At 40.1% G+C, this 20,152-nt stretch overlaps 1 protein-coding gene across 1 annotated transcript; it reads left to right on the forward strand.

Moving 5' to 3' along the window:
• Window positions 1–3,954: 3,954 nt before the first annotated feature.
• Window positions 3,955–8,827, forward strand: CXCL13 (C-X-C motif chemokine ligand 13). Its single transcript, XM_027599588.1, has 4 exons — window positions 3,955–4,054; window positions 5,643–5,775; window positions 7,672–7,752; window positions 8,041–8,827. The coding sequence occupies exons 1-4, from the start codon at window positions 3,991–3,993 to the stop codon at window positions 8,093–8,095; spliced, it is 333 nt and encodes a 110-aa protein (XP_027455389.1). The 5' UTR covers window positions 3,955–3,990; the 3' UTR covers window positions 8,096–8,827.
• Window positions 8,828–20,152: the final 11,325 nt, after the last annotated feature.

The raw sequence follows: 20,152 nt of genomic DNA on the forward strand, positions 1-20,152 counted from the left end.
AAATTAAATAAAATAGAAAAAATGAAAAACTAATATATTTTGTGTTTCCACAAAGGTAAACAAAAAAAATCTAACATTTATTGAGGGTTTGTCATTTGCCCAAACACTGAGCAAAGCACTTTCCTGGCACCGTGTTCCCTGTAGAACTCTCTAAGAAGGTATTACAGTAATTAATACTATTAATACAGGAGGAACTGAGCCTTGAGGACCATAACAGGACAAGTGTTGGATGGGGATATAAACCCAGATGGTCTGGTTTCAGGACCAGGGTACATCATACCCTCAGGAGATGACTTGGTCAAACATTTCTCTGAAGACAATTTGAATATGCATGTGGCTCAGCTCGGCTACCAGTGCTTCTCAGACTTCCAGGTGCATTTAAATCACCTAGGAATCTTGTTAAAATGACCTGCGATCCTGCATTTTTAACAACCTCTCAGGTGAAGCTGTTGGTGCTAGTCCATGGACCGTGAGTACTAAGGTGCTCAAGACTACTCAGTTTTTCTTGGGTGTGGGGAGAAAAATCTAGTTTATTTTCAAAGTCAAGGGGGAAAAAAACCCTCCCCATTATTTTCTCATTTTTCCTGTTTTTATGTATCTGATCATAAAAATCAGGTTATAAACCAAGTTATGTGTTTTTTATGTTTTTTTTAAATATTTTATTTATTTAAGAGAGAGAGAGCATAATCAGGGGGAGCATGAGCAGAGGGAGGGAGAGGCGCAAAGGGAGAGGGGGACAGAAGGGGGCAGGAAGGGCAGAGGGAGAGGGGGGAGGGGAAGAGGGGGAAGCAGTCTCCCTGCTCATCCTAGGGGCTCATCCTAGGACCCTGGGATCATAACCTGAGCCAAAGGCAGATGACGCTTAACTGCTAAACCGACTAAGCCACCCAGATGCCCCATGTGTTTTTATGTTTATAAACAAAGGTATGTATAAGAGCTATTTTAAAAATAAAATTCCTTTAGGCCCTAAGTCCATTGGTTCAATTTTTTTTTTCTTGGATTCAAACTCTGCAATTTTTACCCCTACTATAAATGAGATCATGGAGAGTCATATCTGAAACTTCTAGAATCATCTGGTTACCAGAGAGCTGCCCAACCTCCAATCCCATCTTGGGGCAGGCAGGTATAAGACTCCTTTAGTCAGTATAAATTAAATCTAGAACTCTGGGCATTAAAAGGACCAAAATCAAACTTTAGAATTGCTCTGGAAATAGCTCCTTGACCCAGTGGTTCTATTTGAACAAGAGCCAATTGGGGAATTTCCTAGATTTATTCAGGTACCTTTGTCTCTTTCAGGTACCTTTGTCTCTATGTTCTTTCGCTTATTGTCAGCATCACTCATTTTTGCTCTAACAAGGAGATATAGAGCACATATAACAGAGGAAATGTAAAACTGCTACACTTGGTTCGCAAGATCAAATTGCACAAGAGTGAAACAAATGAGACAGAGTAATAAATTGGCCATTTTCAAAAGAAACAAATTTCATTGCCTACCTACTCAGTATAAGTGACCAGAATAATGTCATTCAGTGTAGGAATGCGTTGATAGGAGAAGAGTGCCTAGGACAAAGGAGGTAATGGGCTTCCTCTCGTTTGCATTGGCAAAGCCATACTTGGGGTACTATGGTATTTAGATGTGTGTGTACACAGGTGTGTGTGTGTGTGTCAGCAAAAGTATGGGAGGGCAAAAAGAAGAGCAGTCATGATTTAGGAGAAACAATGAAAAAGACCCAACAAATAAGTGATGGAAAGAAGTTGAGAGAACTTCAAACTGTGTTGTAAGTTAAAGGACCTAGAGATATTTACCTTTGAAGTGTGTACATGAGGGTTTTAGAGTGGAAATTAGTTAAGACATGGCTGATAATGGATGGATGGACAGACCAATGGACAGATGGATGAATGGACAAGCAGACATGCTATCTACTGAATATATTATATGTGTCAGGCACTCTACCAAGAACTCTACATGTACTGTATGATTTCATTCTCCAAACAATCCTTTAAAATTAGTATTATCCCCATGTGAAAACTGGTAAATATAAGTCATAGATAAATTAAGTGACCTGTCCAAAGTCACTGACCGGGTGACTCCATAGTTTGTGCTCTTAACCTCTAGTTAATAACCCTGTGTGACAGCCACAGACTTTCACTGCTCAGATCTCCCTTAAAGAAATAATTTGCTGGCCAGCCATGAGAAGTACAGTTGGCTGACAGCCTCCAGCTGTTAACATCCCCAGGATCTGCTTGCACATTCTACCAGAAACCATGCTATTTCTGAGAAGCCCCAATGACTGAGCATGGCAGGGGTGGTAGGACCTGGATATTTCCGCCCATTGTGGGGCTCCTCTAATAGTCTTTCCTCAGGATATCCCCATTAAGTTGTCACAGACTTTGCGGGATCAGTACTGCAGTCTGAGGTTCTCCCTGCCCACCTGTGTTCCTCCGCCCTTTATCTATGACAGGATTCATTCTTAAAACAGCGACAACAAAAGAAATTTCTTTTACTCTAAAATCCATCTCAGCATCTGCTTCCTGAGGGACCCAAGTGGCACACACTGTGTCTTCAAATATTTGGGGTGCTATCATATGAAAGAGCATTTACAATTGTTTTCATATGGTGATAAGGGGTTAAATTGGGAGAAACTGACTGAACTATTAAGGAAGCAGCTTTCACATATGCACACAGGACAACTTTCTAACAACTAGACCTGTGCAAACATTAGGATCGGCTGCCTCAACACTGATGAGTTTTCCGTCACTGCAGTCATTCAGGCCAAGAGGAGAACGGCTTGTGGTAAAGCTGTGTGACATCACCACAGCCCCCATCACATACACTGTGGAGCATCGAGATGCTAAACATCCACAATGCTAAGTGAGTAGCAAAAATCAAATTGTTTAGGAAGCCACACCAGGAAGCCCAAACCTCTGATTTTTCAGTGGTTCAGTGGGTCTGCTTTCATATATCCACACCCGTATACTCCCAGGACAGCCCAGTGGTACTCCAGGCCAAACCACCCACTGTCCACATACTTTTCTTCGTCTTCTTCTTTTTTTTTTAATCAAAGAGCTCCTAGCAAGGGAGTTAAGGCTATGGTCCCATTGTCCTCTCGGGCTATTTTGCAGGATCAAAGCCAAACTGCCCATATGCTTTGTTAAACAAAATATAATGTTGACTTTAGTATTTGATGAAATTTTCATGACACCCTCCACTGACACCTGGTTTTCAAGCTTGAGAACCTGCATCCCAGAGACAGAAAGATTCTCTTCCTCAAAGCTGTTGCCTCCCTTCCTTCATCAAGACACAGGCACACCAATGAAGAGACACACACTTGCCCCTTCCAGGATTTCCACAGTGGTCAAATTACATACGTAATTATAGATCTCAGATAACGAAATAAAAGGTGGGAAAGTCTGGTAGAAAAACAGTAACATAGTCAGCATGGGAATCTGTACATAAGGAGACATTCGTTAGATCTGCAAATATTTACGGAGCACCTGCCAAAGGCTAGACTTTCTTACAGGGGCCAGGGGCGCAAGGATGTGCTCGACAGAGTCCCTCGTTTCCTAGATCACGTATTCAAATGTCATTGAGAAAGCCTGCTGACCCTTCACTGAGAGAGAAGCAATCAAAGCCACGATCCCAGAGAGTGATCCTAAAGAGAGTGCTGTGGAACCGCCAGTCTGATGTCTTTTCCCTCTCTCTCCACCCCCAAATTTCTGCAGCATCCCTACCATTTAGAGTCTACATTTTCAAGAACTATTTCATTATACTTATAGTGCTCTGGAGCCAATTCATAAAATTTGCAAGGGGAGTTCAAAAAAAAGCAAGCTCAGCAGTATTTGGGGACTTTTAAAAATGATGACACAGCTAACCTATTGGAGACAAAGACAGTGGGAGGGCCCTCACTGGCCTAAATAAATATGAGTCTCTGTGCTCAGAAACCAGAGTTTAGACCCAGAGCTGAAGTCTGAACTCCACCTTGAGGCAGAATGAGGTTCACCCTGGGATCTCTGCTGCTCATGTTGCTGGTCTGCAGCCTCCCTCCAGTCCATGGTGAGGACTTTCACGTATCTTATCATTGTGCTTTGTGCAGAAATAGTCTTCAGCCATTTCTTTCTTTCTTTTTAATTAGAAAATGGGGAGCAATATGACTGGTGGGGGGGAGACTACTCAATTGCTTCTAGATTTCTAAAAGTAATGTGCTTAGAGATTTAGAGGCTAGAAGCGTGGATGTTGTTAAGATTCTTATCCATAGATGGAGATACTGAAGTCCAGCATCCGTGTGACTTATACTTGGTTTGTCTATTCCTGGTCTTTTTTGGATTCAGCTCTGCTATAACTAATTCTTCCCATGTATATCTTCTTTGCTCTGCCTATCAATGATACCCCTCCTGACTAAACTCTTTATAGGGTTTAAAGATAATTGACCTCAACAGGTTGGTCTCCTGAAGGGAATGTTTTGTGTAATTCTATATGGCTAGCTCTGACATGAACCATTGTAAGCACAACACGGGTACTTAAGTACATGCTTTCTACAAAGAAGCAGACTTCCATGTCCAAATGGGGTGACTATGTTTGTGTAAATAGATAAATATCTAGTTGTAAGATATTTATACAGCTATATAAGAATTTGTAAGTTTTTATACAGCTGAAGAAATCTAAAGCATGTGCAGAATGATATACTCTGCTCACGTGTAAAGACGAATTTTTGTTCTTAAAGTGCATGGAATGTTTTTCAATTATTTTGCTTCACATGCTATTTTTATTCTTCAAGAACTTCATCTCTCTCTTCCTCCATAAAGCTTTCCCATTGCCCTGGCAAGGTCCTCTGTTCTCATCATGCAGTTTGGATCTTGGGTGTGAAATACAACATTCTGTGACATTTTAGTCTTTGTCCATTGGTTTCCTTCACCAAATTGTAAATGCCTTGAGAGCCAGGTCCCTTTTATTTCAAATACATGTCAAGCATGGTGGTAGGCATTGGGTTTAAAGAGGGTAGAATTTATTAAAATACATGAGATAGATTACTTATAAAAGTATGTAGTGCTAATCACCAGTGTTGTTGAATAAAAATAATCTTGAATTTTTATTATTGGCCTTTGGTTGGTAACGATTTGCAACGGATAGGGAGGACCAACATATTACATAAAAACAAAAAATATCTTCCGTGGTATTTCCTTGGAGAGACAAAGGGGAGAGGGTGGTTTGAGCATGATAAGAACAATCCTGTTACAGCTTATTATTGCTCTGGGGACACTGTAAGGAATTCATATCTTTGGTTTTTATGTGTTTGGAGGGAAGATCAGTTGACTTTACACTGTATTAATTATAACTGAGTTTTAAGTCCCCAGAGTGGAGGTTCTCAAATTTTATTATATAGACAATCACCTGAGCACCAATGTAACACTATCACAAATTTGAATAGGTGTGTTTTTAGAAAGCTGATTTTATTTTTAAGGTTTCGGTAGAAAATGTTTGAAAATAAGCCAAGACAAGCAGAAATACACAAACTAAAAGCATCTGGGTAAAAGTGCCAACTTGAAATTTTTAAATCTTCAAATGCACTGTATGAAAGATTAGTAATTAAATTCAAGTTATGCATTATATGCCAGGCGATTAAAATAACTGATTGTGTTTACAGGTGTTCTGGAGGCCTACAATACAAACTTAAAGTGTAAATGCATCCAAGAGACCTCAGTCATTATCCCGATCCAACACATTGACAAGCTTCAGATCTTCCCTCCTGGGAATGGGTGCCCAAACAAAGAAGTCATGTAAGTTGCAGAAGAAAAATTTATGTGATTCTTTTCTCCCCATGAAAATCAGATCAAATGTTGCCATATAGTATTTTTTTAGTATTGTTGACATACAATGTTGCATTCTTTTCAGGTATACAACAGAGTATTCTTATTCAAGAATCTCAGTGATTTCCTTTGAGAGTTGTTAACAATTCTCAAGCTAATAATGAGACTCAGTAATATTTGTTAAGTACCTATTTTGCCTCTGCCCTGAGCTAAGTGCTTTATGCACATTCACTCATCTTTAACAGCCCTATTAAGTTATGTCTACTGTTATAACTCCTCTACAGATGCAGAAACTGAGGCTTAGGGAGATTAACTAACTGCCCTGAGGCATACCACTAGAAAGGGACAGAACCAGGACTCCACCCAGGTGTTCCCCCACCAAGCCTCTTCTCTCCTCCACCAAATTCAAATTGTCAGCAGAAGCAGACACTTTGCTCCCCAGAAGTGAAAGAGCAAGAAAATAAGTATTCACAACAGTCCTTGGTCCGAACATCTGTTTTATGGAACTGTCCTTTAGCTTTAAGATCAACTTTGAAGAGTTAGGCTAAGGGGACAATAGTGGCTACAAGAAATTCAACGGGTATTTTCTTTTACTGAAGTGTTTCTGTGACCCTTCCTTTTCAGTGCTTTCAGAGCAATCTGTTCATACTTCTGTCATAGCATTTTCCATGGCACATCAAATGAGAATTGGATTTTATATCTTCTCCCCAATTTTCTGTTTCTGAATTTTAATCAGATATAGAAACAAAAGCTGGAAATTATGAGAAATTCATAGCAATCGGGATAAAAATACTATGAGTCCAAATGGTCAGAAATCTATTTTCCATCATGAACTCAGAAACCAAATTGGAAGGTTCTGCCCAAGAACCCAACAGTGCTATGACCTCAGACCTCTTTAAGATTCATTTACAAGGGTAGTTTCAAAGCTGAATGGATGGATCCTTGCTATCTGTTATTTCATAACTAAGGTAAATGTGAAGAAATTGTTTTGTTCAAAGTCCACCCCAAGAGAGAGTTGAGTGTCCCAGGGAACCTCATGTCTTCCATTGCACGTAAAACATCTGACACTGTGTCTGGCACTTGATAACCATTCAGATCCTGCCCATGTAGAGTAGTGGCTATCTAGAGGCAGATAACCTTCATTTGGATGCTGCTCTATCATTGCATTTGTTGTGCAGTCCTAGACAAGTTATTTAAACTCTCTAAGCCTCAAGTTCCTCATCTGAATGTAAGGAAATAATAGTTCTCTAGCATAGGATTTGTGTGAGATTGAGATAATTCATGCTACCTGCTGAGCATAGTGATTGACACATTGTAAGTGCTTGATCAATATTAGCTAGTAATTATTATTGCTGCTTTTGTTGTTGAATCTCTTAAAGCAGTGAAAACCTCAATAGAGGTTCAACAAAATGCAGATGTCACTCTCCCACATTAAATTTCATTGAATTTTTTTTCAAATAAAATTTTCTCAAGAGAGTGTTCTCTAGAGTTTATTTTGTTCTCCCAAGCTCAATGGACAAATACATTTTAAAGATATTGTGATACAGATTTCGAAGTGAGCCAATCTTGTAGTCAGCTATTTGGTCTACCTCCAACTCATGTAAAGACTGTCAGCAAAGCATTAACCCCTGACACTTGAGATTCTATAAACTTCATCTTCAGCTCCACTGGCTCGCACATGACCATTCTGCAAATGTTTTCCTCATTCCTCAGACCTCACACTACAAATCACCTACTTCAGATCCTACACTCCCCACCCCCAATTTCACTTCATCCAGGAATATTTTTATACTCAACTCTTCTTAAGTGCAGGATTGACTAAAATGTAACACTGCTTTATTTTTATTTTTGTTTCCTTTCCCCCAGAATTTGGAAAAAGAATAAGTCAGTCCTATGCTTGAACCCTAACTTGAAATGGACACAAAGATTAATAAAAATATTGCAGAGGTAAGTCAGGCATACCAAGGGTTTCCAGGTTCCAATTTGTACTGAAGGGTTTCCCTTTATTGGGGAATCAAAATGGAGACCTTTTTAAATTTCTGAAACATTCCTAAGACAAATACCTATTCTTCGCTATTATTACTTTTCAAATGAGTGAGGGTGACTGATTTCAGTAGCTCAATAAACTAAATTGGAAGCCAGTATGTACAATATTCCTTGTTTGACATCTTCAACGGAAAGCCAGTTTCTAGTAAGTCTCTGAACACGACTCCCTTGTTTTTGTTTTTATTATAGAAAAAATGCTACTTCAACTCGACCAGCTCCAGTGCATAAGAGAAAGATCAAGTGATGCCAATATCCCCACTAAGGACACCTGCATTCCCCCCTGAACCTGCTCTGGGTTTTAGTTTTGTATTTGGATGAACCTTTCCGAGAAAAAGAACTTCTCCATATGAGCAAGCATGAAAATAGATGTAAAATAACCCTCAGCAGCTTATGGGGCCAAGTTGGGCTTTTTGAAAAACATGGTACCCTGTATACTTGGGCTTTGCATTCTCATTCATCACAGAGGAAAGTTTCTTTGAGGGTAGTTACTTAGTAATAAATCACATAGGTTTCTTTTAATAGAATATCTATTGCTTAGTGCTAAATTTTCCTAGAAAATAAGGGAATAAGAATTTAAACCTCAAACCTGAACATGTGGCTTGAGTTAAGAAGGAAATGATGGAATTCATGTCCATCATTTTACACTGTAAGAAAAGCAGGCTTCCATAAGAGACTGAAACCTGCCTGGGAAACCCATGGAACTTTATGAGACAGAGGGCTCTCATAGTTGATACCTTCCATTTAAAAGCTCAGTATTAAGAGAAATCGGGGTCCTACTTTTAAGAGTTTTACTGTCATATGCAAAAACTAGTAACATTCAACGATCCCCAGACTTAAACTCATAGAATATTCAGGAAAAGCATTTAAAAGCCGATGTTCAGATATACTCTTTCATACATTTGCTCTGATGAACTTTTTTTACTCACATCTTTTGCACAGACTTTTTTTTTTTTAATTGGTCTCTGGTACCTGATTCTTTAATGCTTCTTATTAATCTAATGTTATTCAATAAACTTGAGTAAACATTTTACTTAATTATGAGCAACTCATTCTTAACAGAGCATTTGGTCGAATTTAGACATTCTCTGACTCATCACAATGAAAAGTAGGATTTCATCATATTAACTTTTATTTGCATGATGCTTGCCTATTACAGAAGATCTAAATTATGTGGCAATGGGTGAATGAAGTTGTTCCTGATAGTAACACAGTGAGAAAATGCTTGCCTGTGAGACACTCTTTTCCTTGATATACTCATCATTATTTCCTCCAGAAATCTCCAAACTTTTGCCAAAACCTATTTTCACTGTCTCATTATATTAATTCTTAAAATCTCCAATATTTCCTTTGACAAAGTTTTGCGCTGGGTTTGACAAACAGAAGAAGATCCTTAAACTCCCATTCCCTCCCTCCCTGGATGCAGCCTGGCTCTCCCAGTGGGCTGAGCTTCTCTGTCCTAGTACCCCTCACTCCCCTTGCCGCTTGGGGGGGCCCATTCCAGCATGCCCAGGTTTGAAGCTATTTCTGGCTCCTGCTTTCATTTTTCTCTTTTTATTTTTTTTATTTATTTTTACTAAATAGATTTCTTGGATGGAAGTAAAGAGAACCTACGCATCCTACATTTTCTGTTGTCTACAATTCAGTGTTATTTCTTTATCACACACACACAAGGGATTATAAAATGCCAGCAAAATCCTGTATTCTAGCATTTTTCAGATTTCTACTTTTAGAGGTCAGGAATCATATCACTCTCGTTTTATTTTGGTCTTCTTTGAGAATGCAGCTAGATGAATATTCAGGATCCTCAAATAAGAAATATTACCATTTCATATGAGGCAGGTACTGTTATCTTGATAGCCACTAAGAGCCCTCATTTTACAGAGGTAGAATTTGTTGGTTACACAGGGGTTAAGTAACTTGCTCAAGGCCATACAGCTACGAAACAACAAACCAAAATTCAAACCCAGGCAGAGTTCACACTTCTAATCACCACACTATGCTGACCTATATGGAGTAGACATCACCAGCTGCATTTTATAGAGCAGAAGCTGAGGCAATAAGACATTTACTTGCCCCAAATCACATAACTAGTAAGAGACAAAATCAGAATTCAAACCCAGGGCCTCCTGACTCCTAAGCAAATGGTCTTAATCATGACACCTAAAGTTTGCTTATCCCTAAATGTATTTCTTACCTCAGCCCTTTTGTCCACCATCCTTTTCAGGGCCAGTCAAAGCCTGAGAAGGTTCAAGCCACTCTTGGTTGAAAGGGCAACATGAAGACAGTGGGCAAATGTGGGATGAAGAGCAAAACAACAGGGCCAGGGAGGGTTCCCAAACGTGTTTTTCTTGCCATACAAGTACCTGCTTCTCAAAGTCACAGTAGATTTAGAGGTATTCAGCCTGATTTGGGACAGGGATCTTAACCCACAGTTAAATGCAGGATGACTTGTTGAGTCAGTTAATGGAGTGTCTGAGGAAAAGTGATCATTAGCTGATCTGAGCGGGTTTGGGTTCAGGAAGGGAGAATACTGAAACAGTAAGATAGACTTTAGGTAATTCATGGCCACATACTTACAAACATACACACACATATTAATTAAAATCCAAAGTAAAATAGAACTGAAGAGAAAAAAACAAGGTAATGCTGACCAAAGCAGGATGTTCAACTCTGGGAAATGGAATGCAGGATCTAGAGGGCCAAGCTACACAGGGAGCTCTTAGTAGCAGAATTCAGGGACCCTCTAACAAAGTGAGTTGAGTCTCAGTTGCTCCGTTCACAACTATCTGACAGTAGAGGCCCAGGGAGGAAAAGATTTTTTCTCAAAGGTAATCCTAGTCATGACGGCTCCACCATGACTCCGCCTGATGCTAATTAACCCCCAGAGGCCCCACCTCTTAATACACTGGAGGGTAGAGTTTCAACATATGAATTTTGGGGAGACACAAACACTTAGTTCATTACAGTCCCAGACCCTGTTCTGTTCTTATAATTTTGCCTTTTCCAGAAGGTCGTATAAGTGGACTTATAGAGTATGCATCCTTTTTGACTGGCTACGTTCACTTTGCATAAGATTTTTTTATTATTTTAATTAACATATAATGTATTATTTGTTTCAGGGGTACAGGTCTGTGATTCACCAGTCTTACACAATTCACAGTGCTCACCATAGCACATACCCTCACCAATGTCCATTACCCAGCCCCCCCATCCCTCCCACCCCCCTCCACTCCAGCAACCCTCAGTTTGTTTCCTGAGATTAAGAGCCTCTTATGGTTTGTCTCCCTCCCTGGTTTCCTCTTGTTTCATTTTTCCTTCCGTTCCCCTATGATCCTCTACCTTGTTTCTCAAATCCCTCATATCAGTGAGATCATATCATACTTCTCTTTCTCTGATTGACTTATTCAGCTTAGCATAACACCCTCCAGTTCCATCCACGTCGTTGCAAATGGCAAAATTTCATTTTTTTGACGGCTGCATAATTCCATTGTATATATATACCACCTCTTTATCCATCAATCTGTTGATGGACATCGAGGCTCTTTCCATAGTTTGGCTATTGTGGGCATTACTGCTATAAACATCGGGGTGCACATACCCCCTCAGATCCTTACAATGTATCTTTGGGGTAAATACCCAGTAGTGCAATTGCTGGGTTGTAGGGTAGCTCTATTTTCAAATTTTGAGGAACCTCCATACTGTTTTCCAGAGAGGCTGCACCAGCTTGCATTCCCACCAACAGTATGGGAGGGTTCCCCTTTCTCTGCATCCTTGCCAACATCTATTGTTTCCTGACTTGTTAATTTTAGTCATTCTGACGGGTGTGAGGTGGTATCTCATTGAGGTTTTGATTTGGATTTACTTGAGGCCCAGTAATGGTGAACAATTTTTCATGTGTCTGTTGACCATTTGGATGTCTTCTTTGGAAAAATCTCTGTTCATGTCTTCTGCCCATTTATTTATTGGATTATTTGTTCTTTGGGTGTTGAGTTTGGTAAGTTCTTTATAGATTTTGGATACTAGCCCTTTATCTGTAATGTCATTTGCAAATATCTTCTCCCATTCTGTGAGATGTCTTTTGGTTTTGTTGACTGTTTCCTTTGCTGTGCAAAAGCTTTTTACCTTGATGAAATCCCAATAGTTCATTTTTGCCCTTGCTTCCCTTGCCTCTGGCGATGTGTCTAGCAAGAAGTTGCTGCGGCTGAGGTCGAAGAGGTTGCTGCCTGTGTTCTCAAGGATTTTGATGTATTCCTATCTCACACTTAGGTCTTTCATCCATTTTGAGTCTATTTTTGTGTGTGGTGTAAGGAAATGGTCCAGTTTCATTCTTCTGCATGTGGCTGTCCAATTTCCCCAACACCATTTGTTGAAGAGACTGTCTTTTTTCCATTGGACATTCTTTCCTGCGTTGTTGAAGATTAGTTGACCATAGAGTTGAGAGTCCATTTCTGGGCTCTCTATTCTGTTCCATTGATCTATGTGTCTGTTTTTGTGCCAGTACCATACTGTCTTGATGATGCAGATTTGTAATAGAGCTTGAAGTCCGGAATTGTGATGCCACCAGCTTTGCTATTCTTTTTCAACATTCCTCTGGCTATTCGGGGTCTGTTCTGGTTCCATACAAATTTCAGAATTAATTGTTCCATTTCTTTGAAAAAAGTTGATGGTATTTTTTTATAATTTTTTATTGTTATGTTAATCACCATACATTACATCATTAGTTTTTGATGCAGTGTTCCATGATTCATTGTTTGTGCATATCACCCAGTGCTCCACGCAGAATGTGCCCTCTATAATACCCATCACCAGGCTAACCCATCCCCCCACCCCCCTCCCCTCTAGAACCCTCAGGTTGTTTTTCAGAGTCCATCGTCTCTAAGGGTTCCTCTCCCCCTCCGACTTACTCCCCTTCATTCTTCCCCTCCTGCTATCTTCTTCTTCTTTTTTTTTCTTAACATATATTGCATTATTTGTTTCAGAAGTACAGATCTGTGATTCATCAGTCTTGTGCAATTCACAGTGCTCACCATAGCACATACCCTCCCCAATGTCTACCACCCAGCCACCCAATCCCTCCCACCACCCACCACTCCAGCAACCCTTGGTTTGTTTCCTGAGATTAAGAATTCCTCATATCAGTGAGGTCATATGATACATGTCTTTCTCTGATTGACTTATTTCACTCAGCATAACACCCTCCAGTTCCATCCATGTCGTTGCAAATGGCAAGATCTCATTCCTTTTGATGGCTGCATAATATTCGATTGTGTATATATACCACATCTTCTTTATCCATTCATCTGTCAATGGACATCTTGACTCTTTCCAAAGTTTGGCTATTGTGGACATTGCTGCTATAAACATTGAGGTACACGTACCCCTTAGGATCCCTACATTGGTATCTTTGTGGTAAATACCCAGTAGTGCAATTGCTGGATCGTACGGAAGCTCTATTTTCAACTGTTTGAGGAACCTCCATACTGTTTTCCAGAGTGGCTGCACCAGCTTGCATTCCCACAACAGTGTAGGAACAGTCCCCTTTCTCCGCATCCCCGCCAACATTTGTCGTTTAATTAATTTGTTAATTTTAGCCATTCTGACTGGTGTGAGGTGGTATCTCATTGAGGTTTTGATTTGGATTTCCCTGATGCCGAGCGATGTTGAGCACTTTTTCATGTGTCTGTTGGCCATTTGGATATCTTCTTTGGAAAAATGTCTGTTCATGTCTTCTGCCCCTTTCTTGATTGGATAATTTGTTCTTTGGGTGTTGAGTTTGATAAGTTCTTTATAGATTTTGGATACTAGCCCTTTATCTGATATGTCATTTGCAAATATTTTCTCCCATTCTGTCAGTTGTCTTTTGGTTTTGTGGACTGTTTCTTTGCTGTGCAAGAGCTTTTTATCTTGATGAAATCCCAATAGTTCATTTTTCCCTGGCTTCCCTTGCCTTTGGCGATGTTTCTAGGAAGAAGTTGCTGCGGCTGAGGTCGAAGAGATTGCTGCCTGTGTTCTCCTTTAGGATTTTGATGGACTCCTGTCTCACGTTTAGGTCTTTCAACCATTTGGAGTCTATTTTTGTGTGTGGTGTAAGGAAATGGTCCAGTTTCATTCTTCTGCATGTGGCTGTCCAATTTTCCCAACACCATTTGTTGAAGAGACTGTCTTTTTTCCATTGGACATTCTTTCCTGCTTTGTCAAAGATTAGTTGACCACAGAGTTGAGGGTCCATTTCTGGGCTCTCCATTCTGTTCCATTGATCTATGTGTCTGTTTTTGTGCCAGTACCATACTGTCTTGATGATGACAGCTTTGTAATAGAGCTGGAAGTCCACCAGCTTTGTTTTTCTTTTTAAATATTCCTCTGGCTATTCGGGGTCTCTTCTGGTTCCATACAAATTTTAGGATTATTTGTTCCATTTCTTTGAAAAAAGTGGATGGTATTTTGATGGGGATTGCATTGAATGTGTAGATTGCTCTAGGTAGCATTGACATCTTCACAATGTTGGTTCTCCCAATCCATGAGCATGGAACGTTTTTCCATTTCTTTGTGTCTTCTTCAATTTCTTTCCTGAGTATTTTATAGTTTTCTGAGTACAGATCCTTTGCCTCTTTGGTTAAATTTATTCCTAGGTATCTTATGGTTTTGGGTGCAATTGTGAATGGGATCGACTCCTTGATCTGTCTCTCTTCTGTCTTGTTGTTGGTGTATAGGAATGCCACTAATTTCTGTGCATTGATTTTATAGCCTGCTACTTGACTGAATTCCTGTATGAGTTCTAGCAGTTTTGGGGTGGAATCTTTTGGGTTTTCCACATACAGTATCATATCATCTGCAAAGAGTGAGAGTTTGACTTCCTCTTTGCCGATTTGGATGCCTTTGATTTCTTTTTGTTGTCTGATTGCTGTGGCTAGGACTTCTAATACTATGTTGAATAGCAGTGGTGAGAGTGGACATCCCTGCTGCGTTCCTGACCTTAGGGGAAAAGCTCTCAGCTTTTCCCCATTGAGAATGAAATTCGCTGTGAGTTTTTCATAGATGGCTTTTATGATATTGAGGTATGTGCCCTCTATCCCTATACTCTGAAGAGTTTTGATCAAGAAAGGATGCTGTACATTGTCAAATGCTTTTTCTGCATCTATTGAGAGGATCGTATGATTCTTCTTCTTTCTTTTGTTAATGTACTGTATCACATTGATTGATTTGCAGATGTTGAACCAACCTTGCAGCCCAGGGATAAATCCCACTTGGTCATGGTGAATAATCCTTTTAATGTACTGTTGGATCCTATTGGCTAGTGTTTTGGTGAGAATATTTGCACCCATGTTCATCAAGGATATTGGTCTGTAATTCTCCTTTTTGATGGGGTCTTTGTCTGGTTTTGGGATCAAGGTAATGGTGGCCTCATAAAATGAATTTGCAAGTTTTCCTTCCATTTCTATTTTTTGGAACAGTTTCAGGAGAATAGGTATTAATTCTTCTTTAAATGTCTGATAGAATCCCCCTGGGAAGCCATCTGGCCCTGGGCTTCTGTTTTTTGGGAGATTTTTGATGGCTGCTTCAATTTCCTTAGTGGTTATAGGTCTGTTCAGGTTTTCTATTTCTTCCTGGTTCAATTGTGGTAGTTGATACATCTCTAGGAATGCACCCATTTCTTCCAGGTTATCTAATTTGCTGGCATAGAGTTGCTCATAATATGTTCTTAGAATTGTTTGTATTTCTTTGGTGTTGGTTGTGATCTCTCCTCTTTCCTTCATGATTTTGTTGATTTGGGTCCTTTCTTTTTTCTTTTTGATAAGTCTGGCCAGGGGTTTATCAATCTTGTTAATTCTTTCAAAGAACAAGCTCCTAGTTTCGTTGATCTGTTCTACTGTTCTTTTGGTTTCTAGTTCATTGATTTCTGCTCTGATCTTTATTATTTCTCTTCTCCTGCTGGGTTTAGGCTTTATTTGCTGTTTTTTCTCTAGCTCCTTTAGGTGTACGGTTAGGTTATGTATTTGAGACCTTTCTTGTTTCTTGAGAAAGGCTTGTATTGCTATATACTTTCCTCTCAGGACTACTTTGCTGTATCCCAAAGATTTTGAACAGTTGTATTTTCATTTTCATTGGTTTCCATGAATTTTTTTAATTCTTCTTTAATTTCCTGGTTGACCCATTCATTCTTTAGTAGGATGCTCTTTAGCCTCCATGTATTTGAGTTCTTCCAACTTTCCTCTTGTGATTGAGTTCTAGTTTCAAAGTATTGTGGTCTGAAAATATGCAGGGAATAATCCCAATCTTTTGGTACCGGTTGAGACCTGATTTGTGACCTAGGAGGTGATCACTTCTGGAGAATGTTCCATGGGCACTAAAGAATGTGTATTCCTTTGCTTTGGGATGGGATGTTCTGAATATGTCTGTAAAGTCCATTTGGTCCAGTGTTTCATTTAAAGTTCTTATTTCCTTGTTGATCTTTTGCTTAGATGATCTGTCTATTTCAGTCAGGGGGTGTTAAAGTCCCCCACTATTATTGTATTGTTGTCAACGTGTTTCTTTGCTTTTGTTATTAATTGCCTTATATAATTGGCTGCTCCCATGTTAGGGGCATAGATATTTACAATTGTTAGATCTTCTTGGTGGATAGACCCTTTAATTTGATATAGTGTCCTTCTTCATCTCTTATTACAGTCTTTGTTTTAAAATCTAATTTGATATAAGGATTGGCACCCCAGCTTTCTTTTGGTGTCCATTAGCATGGTAAATGTTTTTCCACCCCCTCACTTTCAATCTGGGGGTGTCTTTGGGTCTAAAATGAGTCTCTTGCAGACAGCATATTGATGGGTCTTGTTTTTTAATCCAATCTGATAGCCTGTGTCTTTTGATTGGGGCATTTAGCCCATTTACATTCAGGGTAACTATTGAAAGATATGAATTTAGTGCCATTGTATTGCCTGTAAGGTGACTGTTACTGTATATTGTCTGTGTTCCTTTCTGATCTATGCTGCTTTTAGACTCTCTTTTTGCTTAGAGGACCCCTTTCAATATTTCTTGTAGGGCTGGTTTTGTGTTTGCAAATTCCTTTAGTTTTTGTTTGTCCTGGAAGCTTTTTATCTCTCCTTCTATTTTCAATGAGAGCCTCCCTGGATATAGTATTCTTGGCTGCATATTTTTCTCGTTTAGTGCTCTGATGATATCATGCCAGTCCTTTCTGGCCTGCCAGGTCTCTGTGGATAGGTCTGTTGCCAATCTAATGTTTCTACCATTTTAGGTTACATATCTCTTCTCCCGAGCTGCTTTCAGGATTTTCTCTTTGTCCCTGAGACTCGTAAGTTTTACTATTAGATGTCGAGGTGTTGACCTATTTTTATTGATTTTGAGAGGGGTTCTCTGTGCCTCCTGGATTTTGATGGCTGTTTCCTTCCCCACATTAGGGAAGTTCTCTGCTATTATTTGCTCCAATACACCTTCGGCTCCTCTCTCTCTTTCTTCTTCTTCTGGGATCCCAATTATTCTAATGTTGTTTCGTCTTATCATATCGCTTATCTCTCGAATTCTGCCCTCGTGATCGTGTAGTTGTTTCTCTCTCTTTTTCTCAGCCTATTTTCCATTATTTGGTCTTCTATATCACTGATTCTCTCTTCTGCCTCATTTATCCTAGCAGTTAGTACCCCCATTTTTGATTGCACCCCATTAATAGCCTTTTTGATTTCGACTTGGTTAGATTTTAGTTCTTTTATTTCTCCAGAAAGGGTTTCTCTAATAACTTCCACACTTTTTTCAAGCCCAGCTAGTATCTTTAAAGTCATGATTCTGAACTCTAGGTCCGACATCGTACTAATGTCCGTATTGAGTAGGTCCCTGGCAGACGGTACTACCTCTTGTTCTTTTGGCTGAGGTGATTTTTTTCGTCTTGTCATTTTGTCCAGAGGAGAATAGATGAATGAGAGAACAAAATGCTAACAGGTTAACAACGTCTCCAGCAAATATACTCTATATGAATCAGAGAAGACCTGAAACCAGGGGACAAGAAAGGGAAAGAAAGAAGAGAAAAAAAAAAGGAAAAAGAAAAAGATAAAAACAAACAAAAACATAACAAAACAAAAACAAACAGAATATGATCAAATATGATCAGGCTTGTGCATAGATCAGTGCCACACACTAGCTTTTGGGCATATTTTGGTCTGTTAGAAGAAAGTGCCTGCTAAAATTTTAAAGGAAGAAAGACTTATATATGTACAAAATAAGGGTTGATACAATGAAGGGATGGAAGATGATTGTAAAGATGAAAATTATAAAAGATTTTATAAAAGGAATTGATAAGATAAGAAGTTGTTTAAAAAAGAAAGAAGATTTAAAAAAAAAGAAAAAAAAAAGAAGAAAAAAGGGAGAGAATGTGATCAGGCAGGAGACTAGAACAAAGCCATACACTAGTGATTTAGGGTATATTTTGATCTGTTAGAAGAAATTGTATCTCAAAATTTTAAAGAGAGAACAACTTATATATATATGCCAAAAATAAGGGTAACTACTATGAAGGGATAAAAATATGACTCTAAAAATGAAAAATAAAAAATGTTTTTTTTAAAAAGGGATTGGTAAGATGTTGTTTGAAAAAGGGAAAAAGAAAAATTCAAAAAAAAACAGTTAAAAAAATTAACTCTGAAAAACTAATGAGTTATGGTAAAAAAGCCATGAATTCTATGTGCAGTATTCCCCTAGCGCTGGAGTTCTCCCGTTGTCCTTGATCGGTAAACTTGGTCTTGGCTTGCTGGCTGTTCGTGCTGATCTTCTGGGGAAGGGGCCTGTTGCCGTGGTTCCCAAATGTCTTTGCCGGAGGCGGAATTGCCCCGCCCTTGTCAGTCCAGGCTAAGCAAGCTGCTCGGATTTGCTCTCAGGAGCTTTTGTTCCCTGCAAGCTCTCGGTACAGCTTTGGAGGATGAGAGTGAAAATGACGGCCTCCCAATCTCCGCCCTGGAGGAGCTGAGAACTCGGGGCCCTGCTCTTCAGTGCGCCCCCAGAGAAAAGCAGTCACTCCCATCTCCCCGGTCTCTGGCCGCACTCCATGCTCACCCAGCCTGTGACCGAGCGTTTCTATGTCTGGCACCTGACCCCGTGTGGAGTCTCCAAACCCAGCAGATCCCTGTGGTGCGCTCCCCCGCCGCTCCTCCCCCAGGGAGGAAGGGGAGTCTCCCCGGATCTGCCACTTGTTGGGTCCCTGCTGGAGGAGCAGTGGCCCGACTGGGCCGCGGATCACAGTTTATGGCAACCCCGAGCTGAGAGCCCGCGCCTCGGCTCCGTCTCTGCAGCCGGCTTCCCCGCTCCAATACCTGGGAGCTCTGCTGCACTCAGGCACCCCCGGTCTTTCTGTGACCCCGAGGGTCCTGAGACCCCACTGTCCCGCAAGGGTTCCACCCCCCCTTAGCCACTGGAGCGACGTCCCTCCGCGGAGCCGACTTCTAAAAGTTCCGATTTTGTGCTCCACGGTTCTAGCACTTGCCAGAAGCAGCCAACGGAGGCCCCCTCCCCCGCCGTCTATCCTCCCGAATATCGCTTCGGATTCACTTCTCCGCACGTCCTACCTTCCAGAAAGTGGTCGCTTTTCTGTTCAGAGTGTTGTTACTCTTCTTATCTTCGATCTCCTATTGAGTTTGTAGGTGTTCAGAATGGTTTGATCCCTATTCAGCTGAATTCCTGAGACCAGACGAAATCCAGGTCTCCTACTCCTCCGCCATCTTGCTCCTCTTTCTTCGATGGTATTTTGATAGGGAATGCACTAAGTGTGTAGAGTGCTCTAGGTAGCATAGACATTTTCACGAAATTTGTTCTTCCAATCCATGAGCATGTAATGTTTTTCCATTTCTTTGTGTCTTCCTGGATTTCATTCATGAGTATTTTATAGTTTTCTGAGTACAGATTCTTTGCCTCTTTGGTTAGATTTATTCCTAGGCATCTTATGGTTTTGGGTGCAATTGTAAATGGGATCGACTCATTAATTTCTCTTCTGTCTTGTTATTGGTGTATAGGAATGCACTGATTTCTGTGCATTGATTTTATATCCTGCCACTTTACTGAATTCCTGTATGAGTTCTAGCAGTTTTGGGGTGGAGTCTTTTGGGTTTTCCACATGCAGTATCATATCATCTGCAGAGAGTGAGAGTTTGATTTCTTCTTTGCCGATTTGGCTGCCTTTTATTTCCTTTTGTTGTCTGATGGCTGAGGCTAGGACTTCTAGTACTGTGTTGAATAGCAGTGGTGATAGTAGACATCCCGGCCATGTTCCTGACCTTAGGGGAAAAGCTCTCAGTTTTTCCCCATTGAGAATGAA

Source organism: Zalophus californianus, chromosome 2 (assembly GCF_009762305.2).
Source record: "Zalophus californianus isolate mZalCal1 chromosome 2, mZalCal1.pri.v2, whole genome shotgun sequence".
NCBI lineage: Eukaryota > Metazoa > Chordata > Mammalia > Carnivora > Otariidae > Zalophus > Zalophus californianus.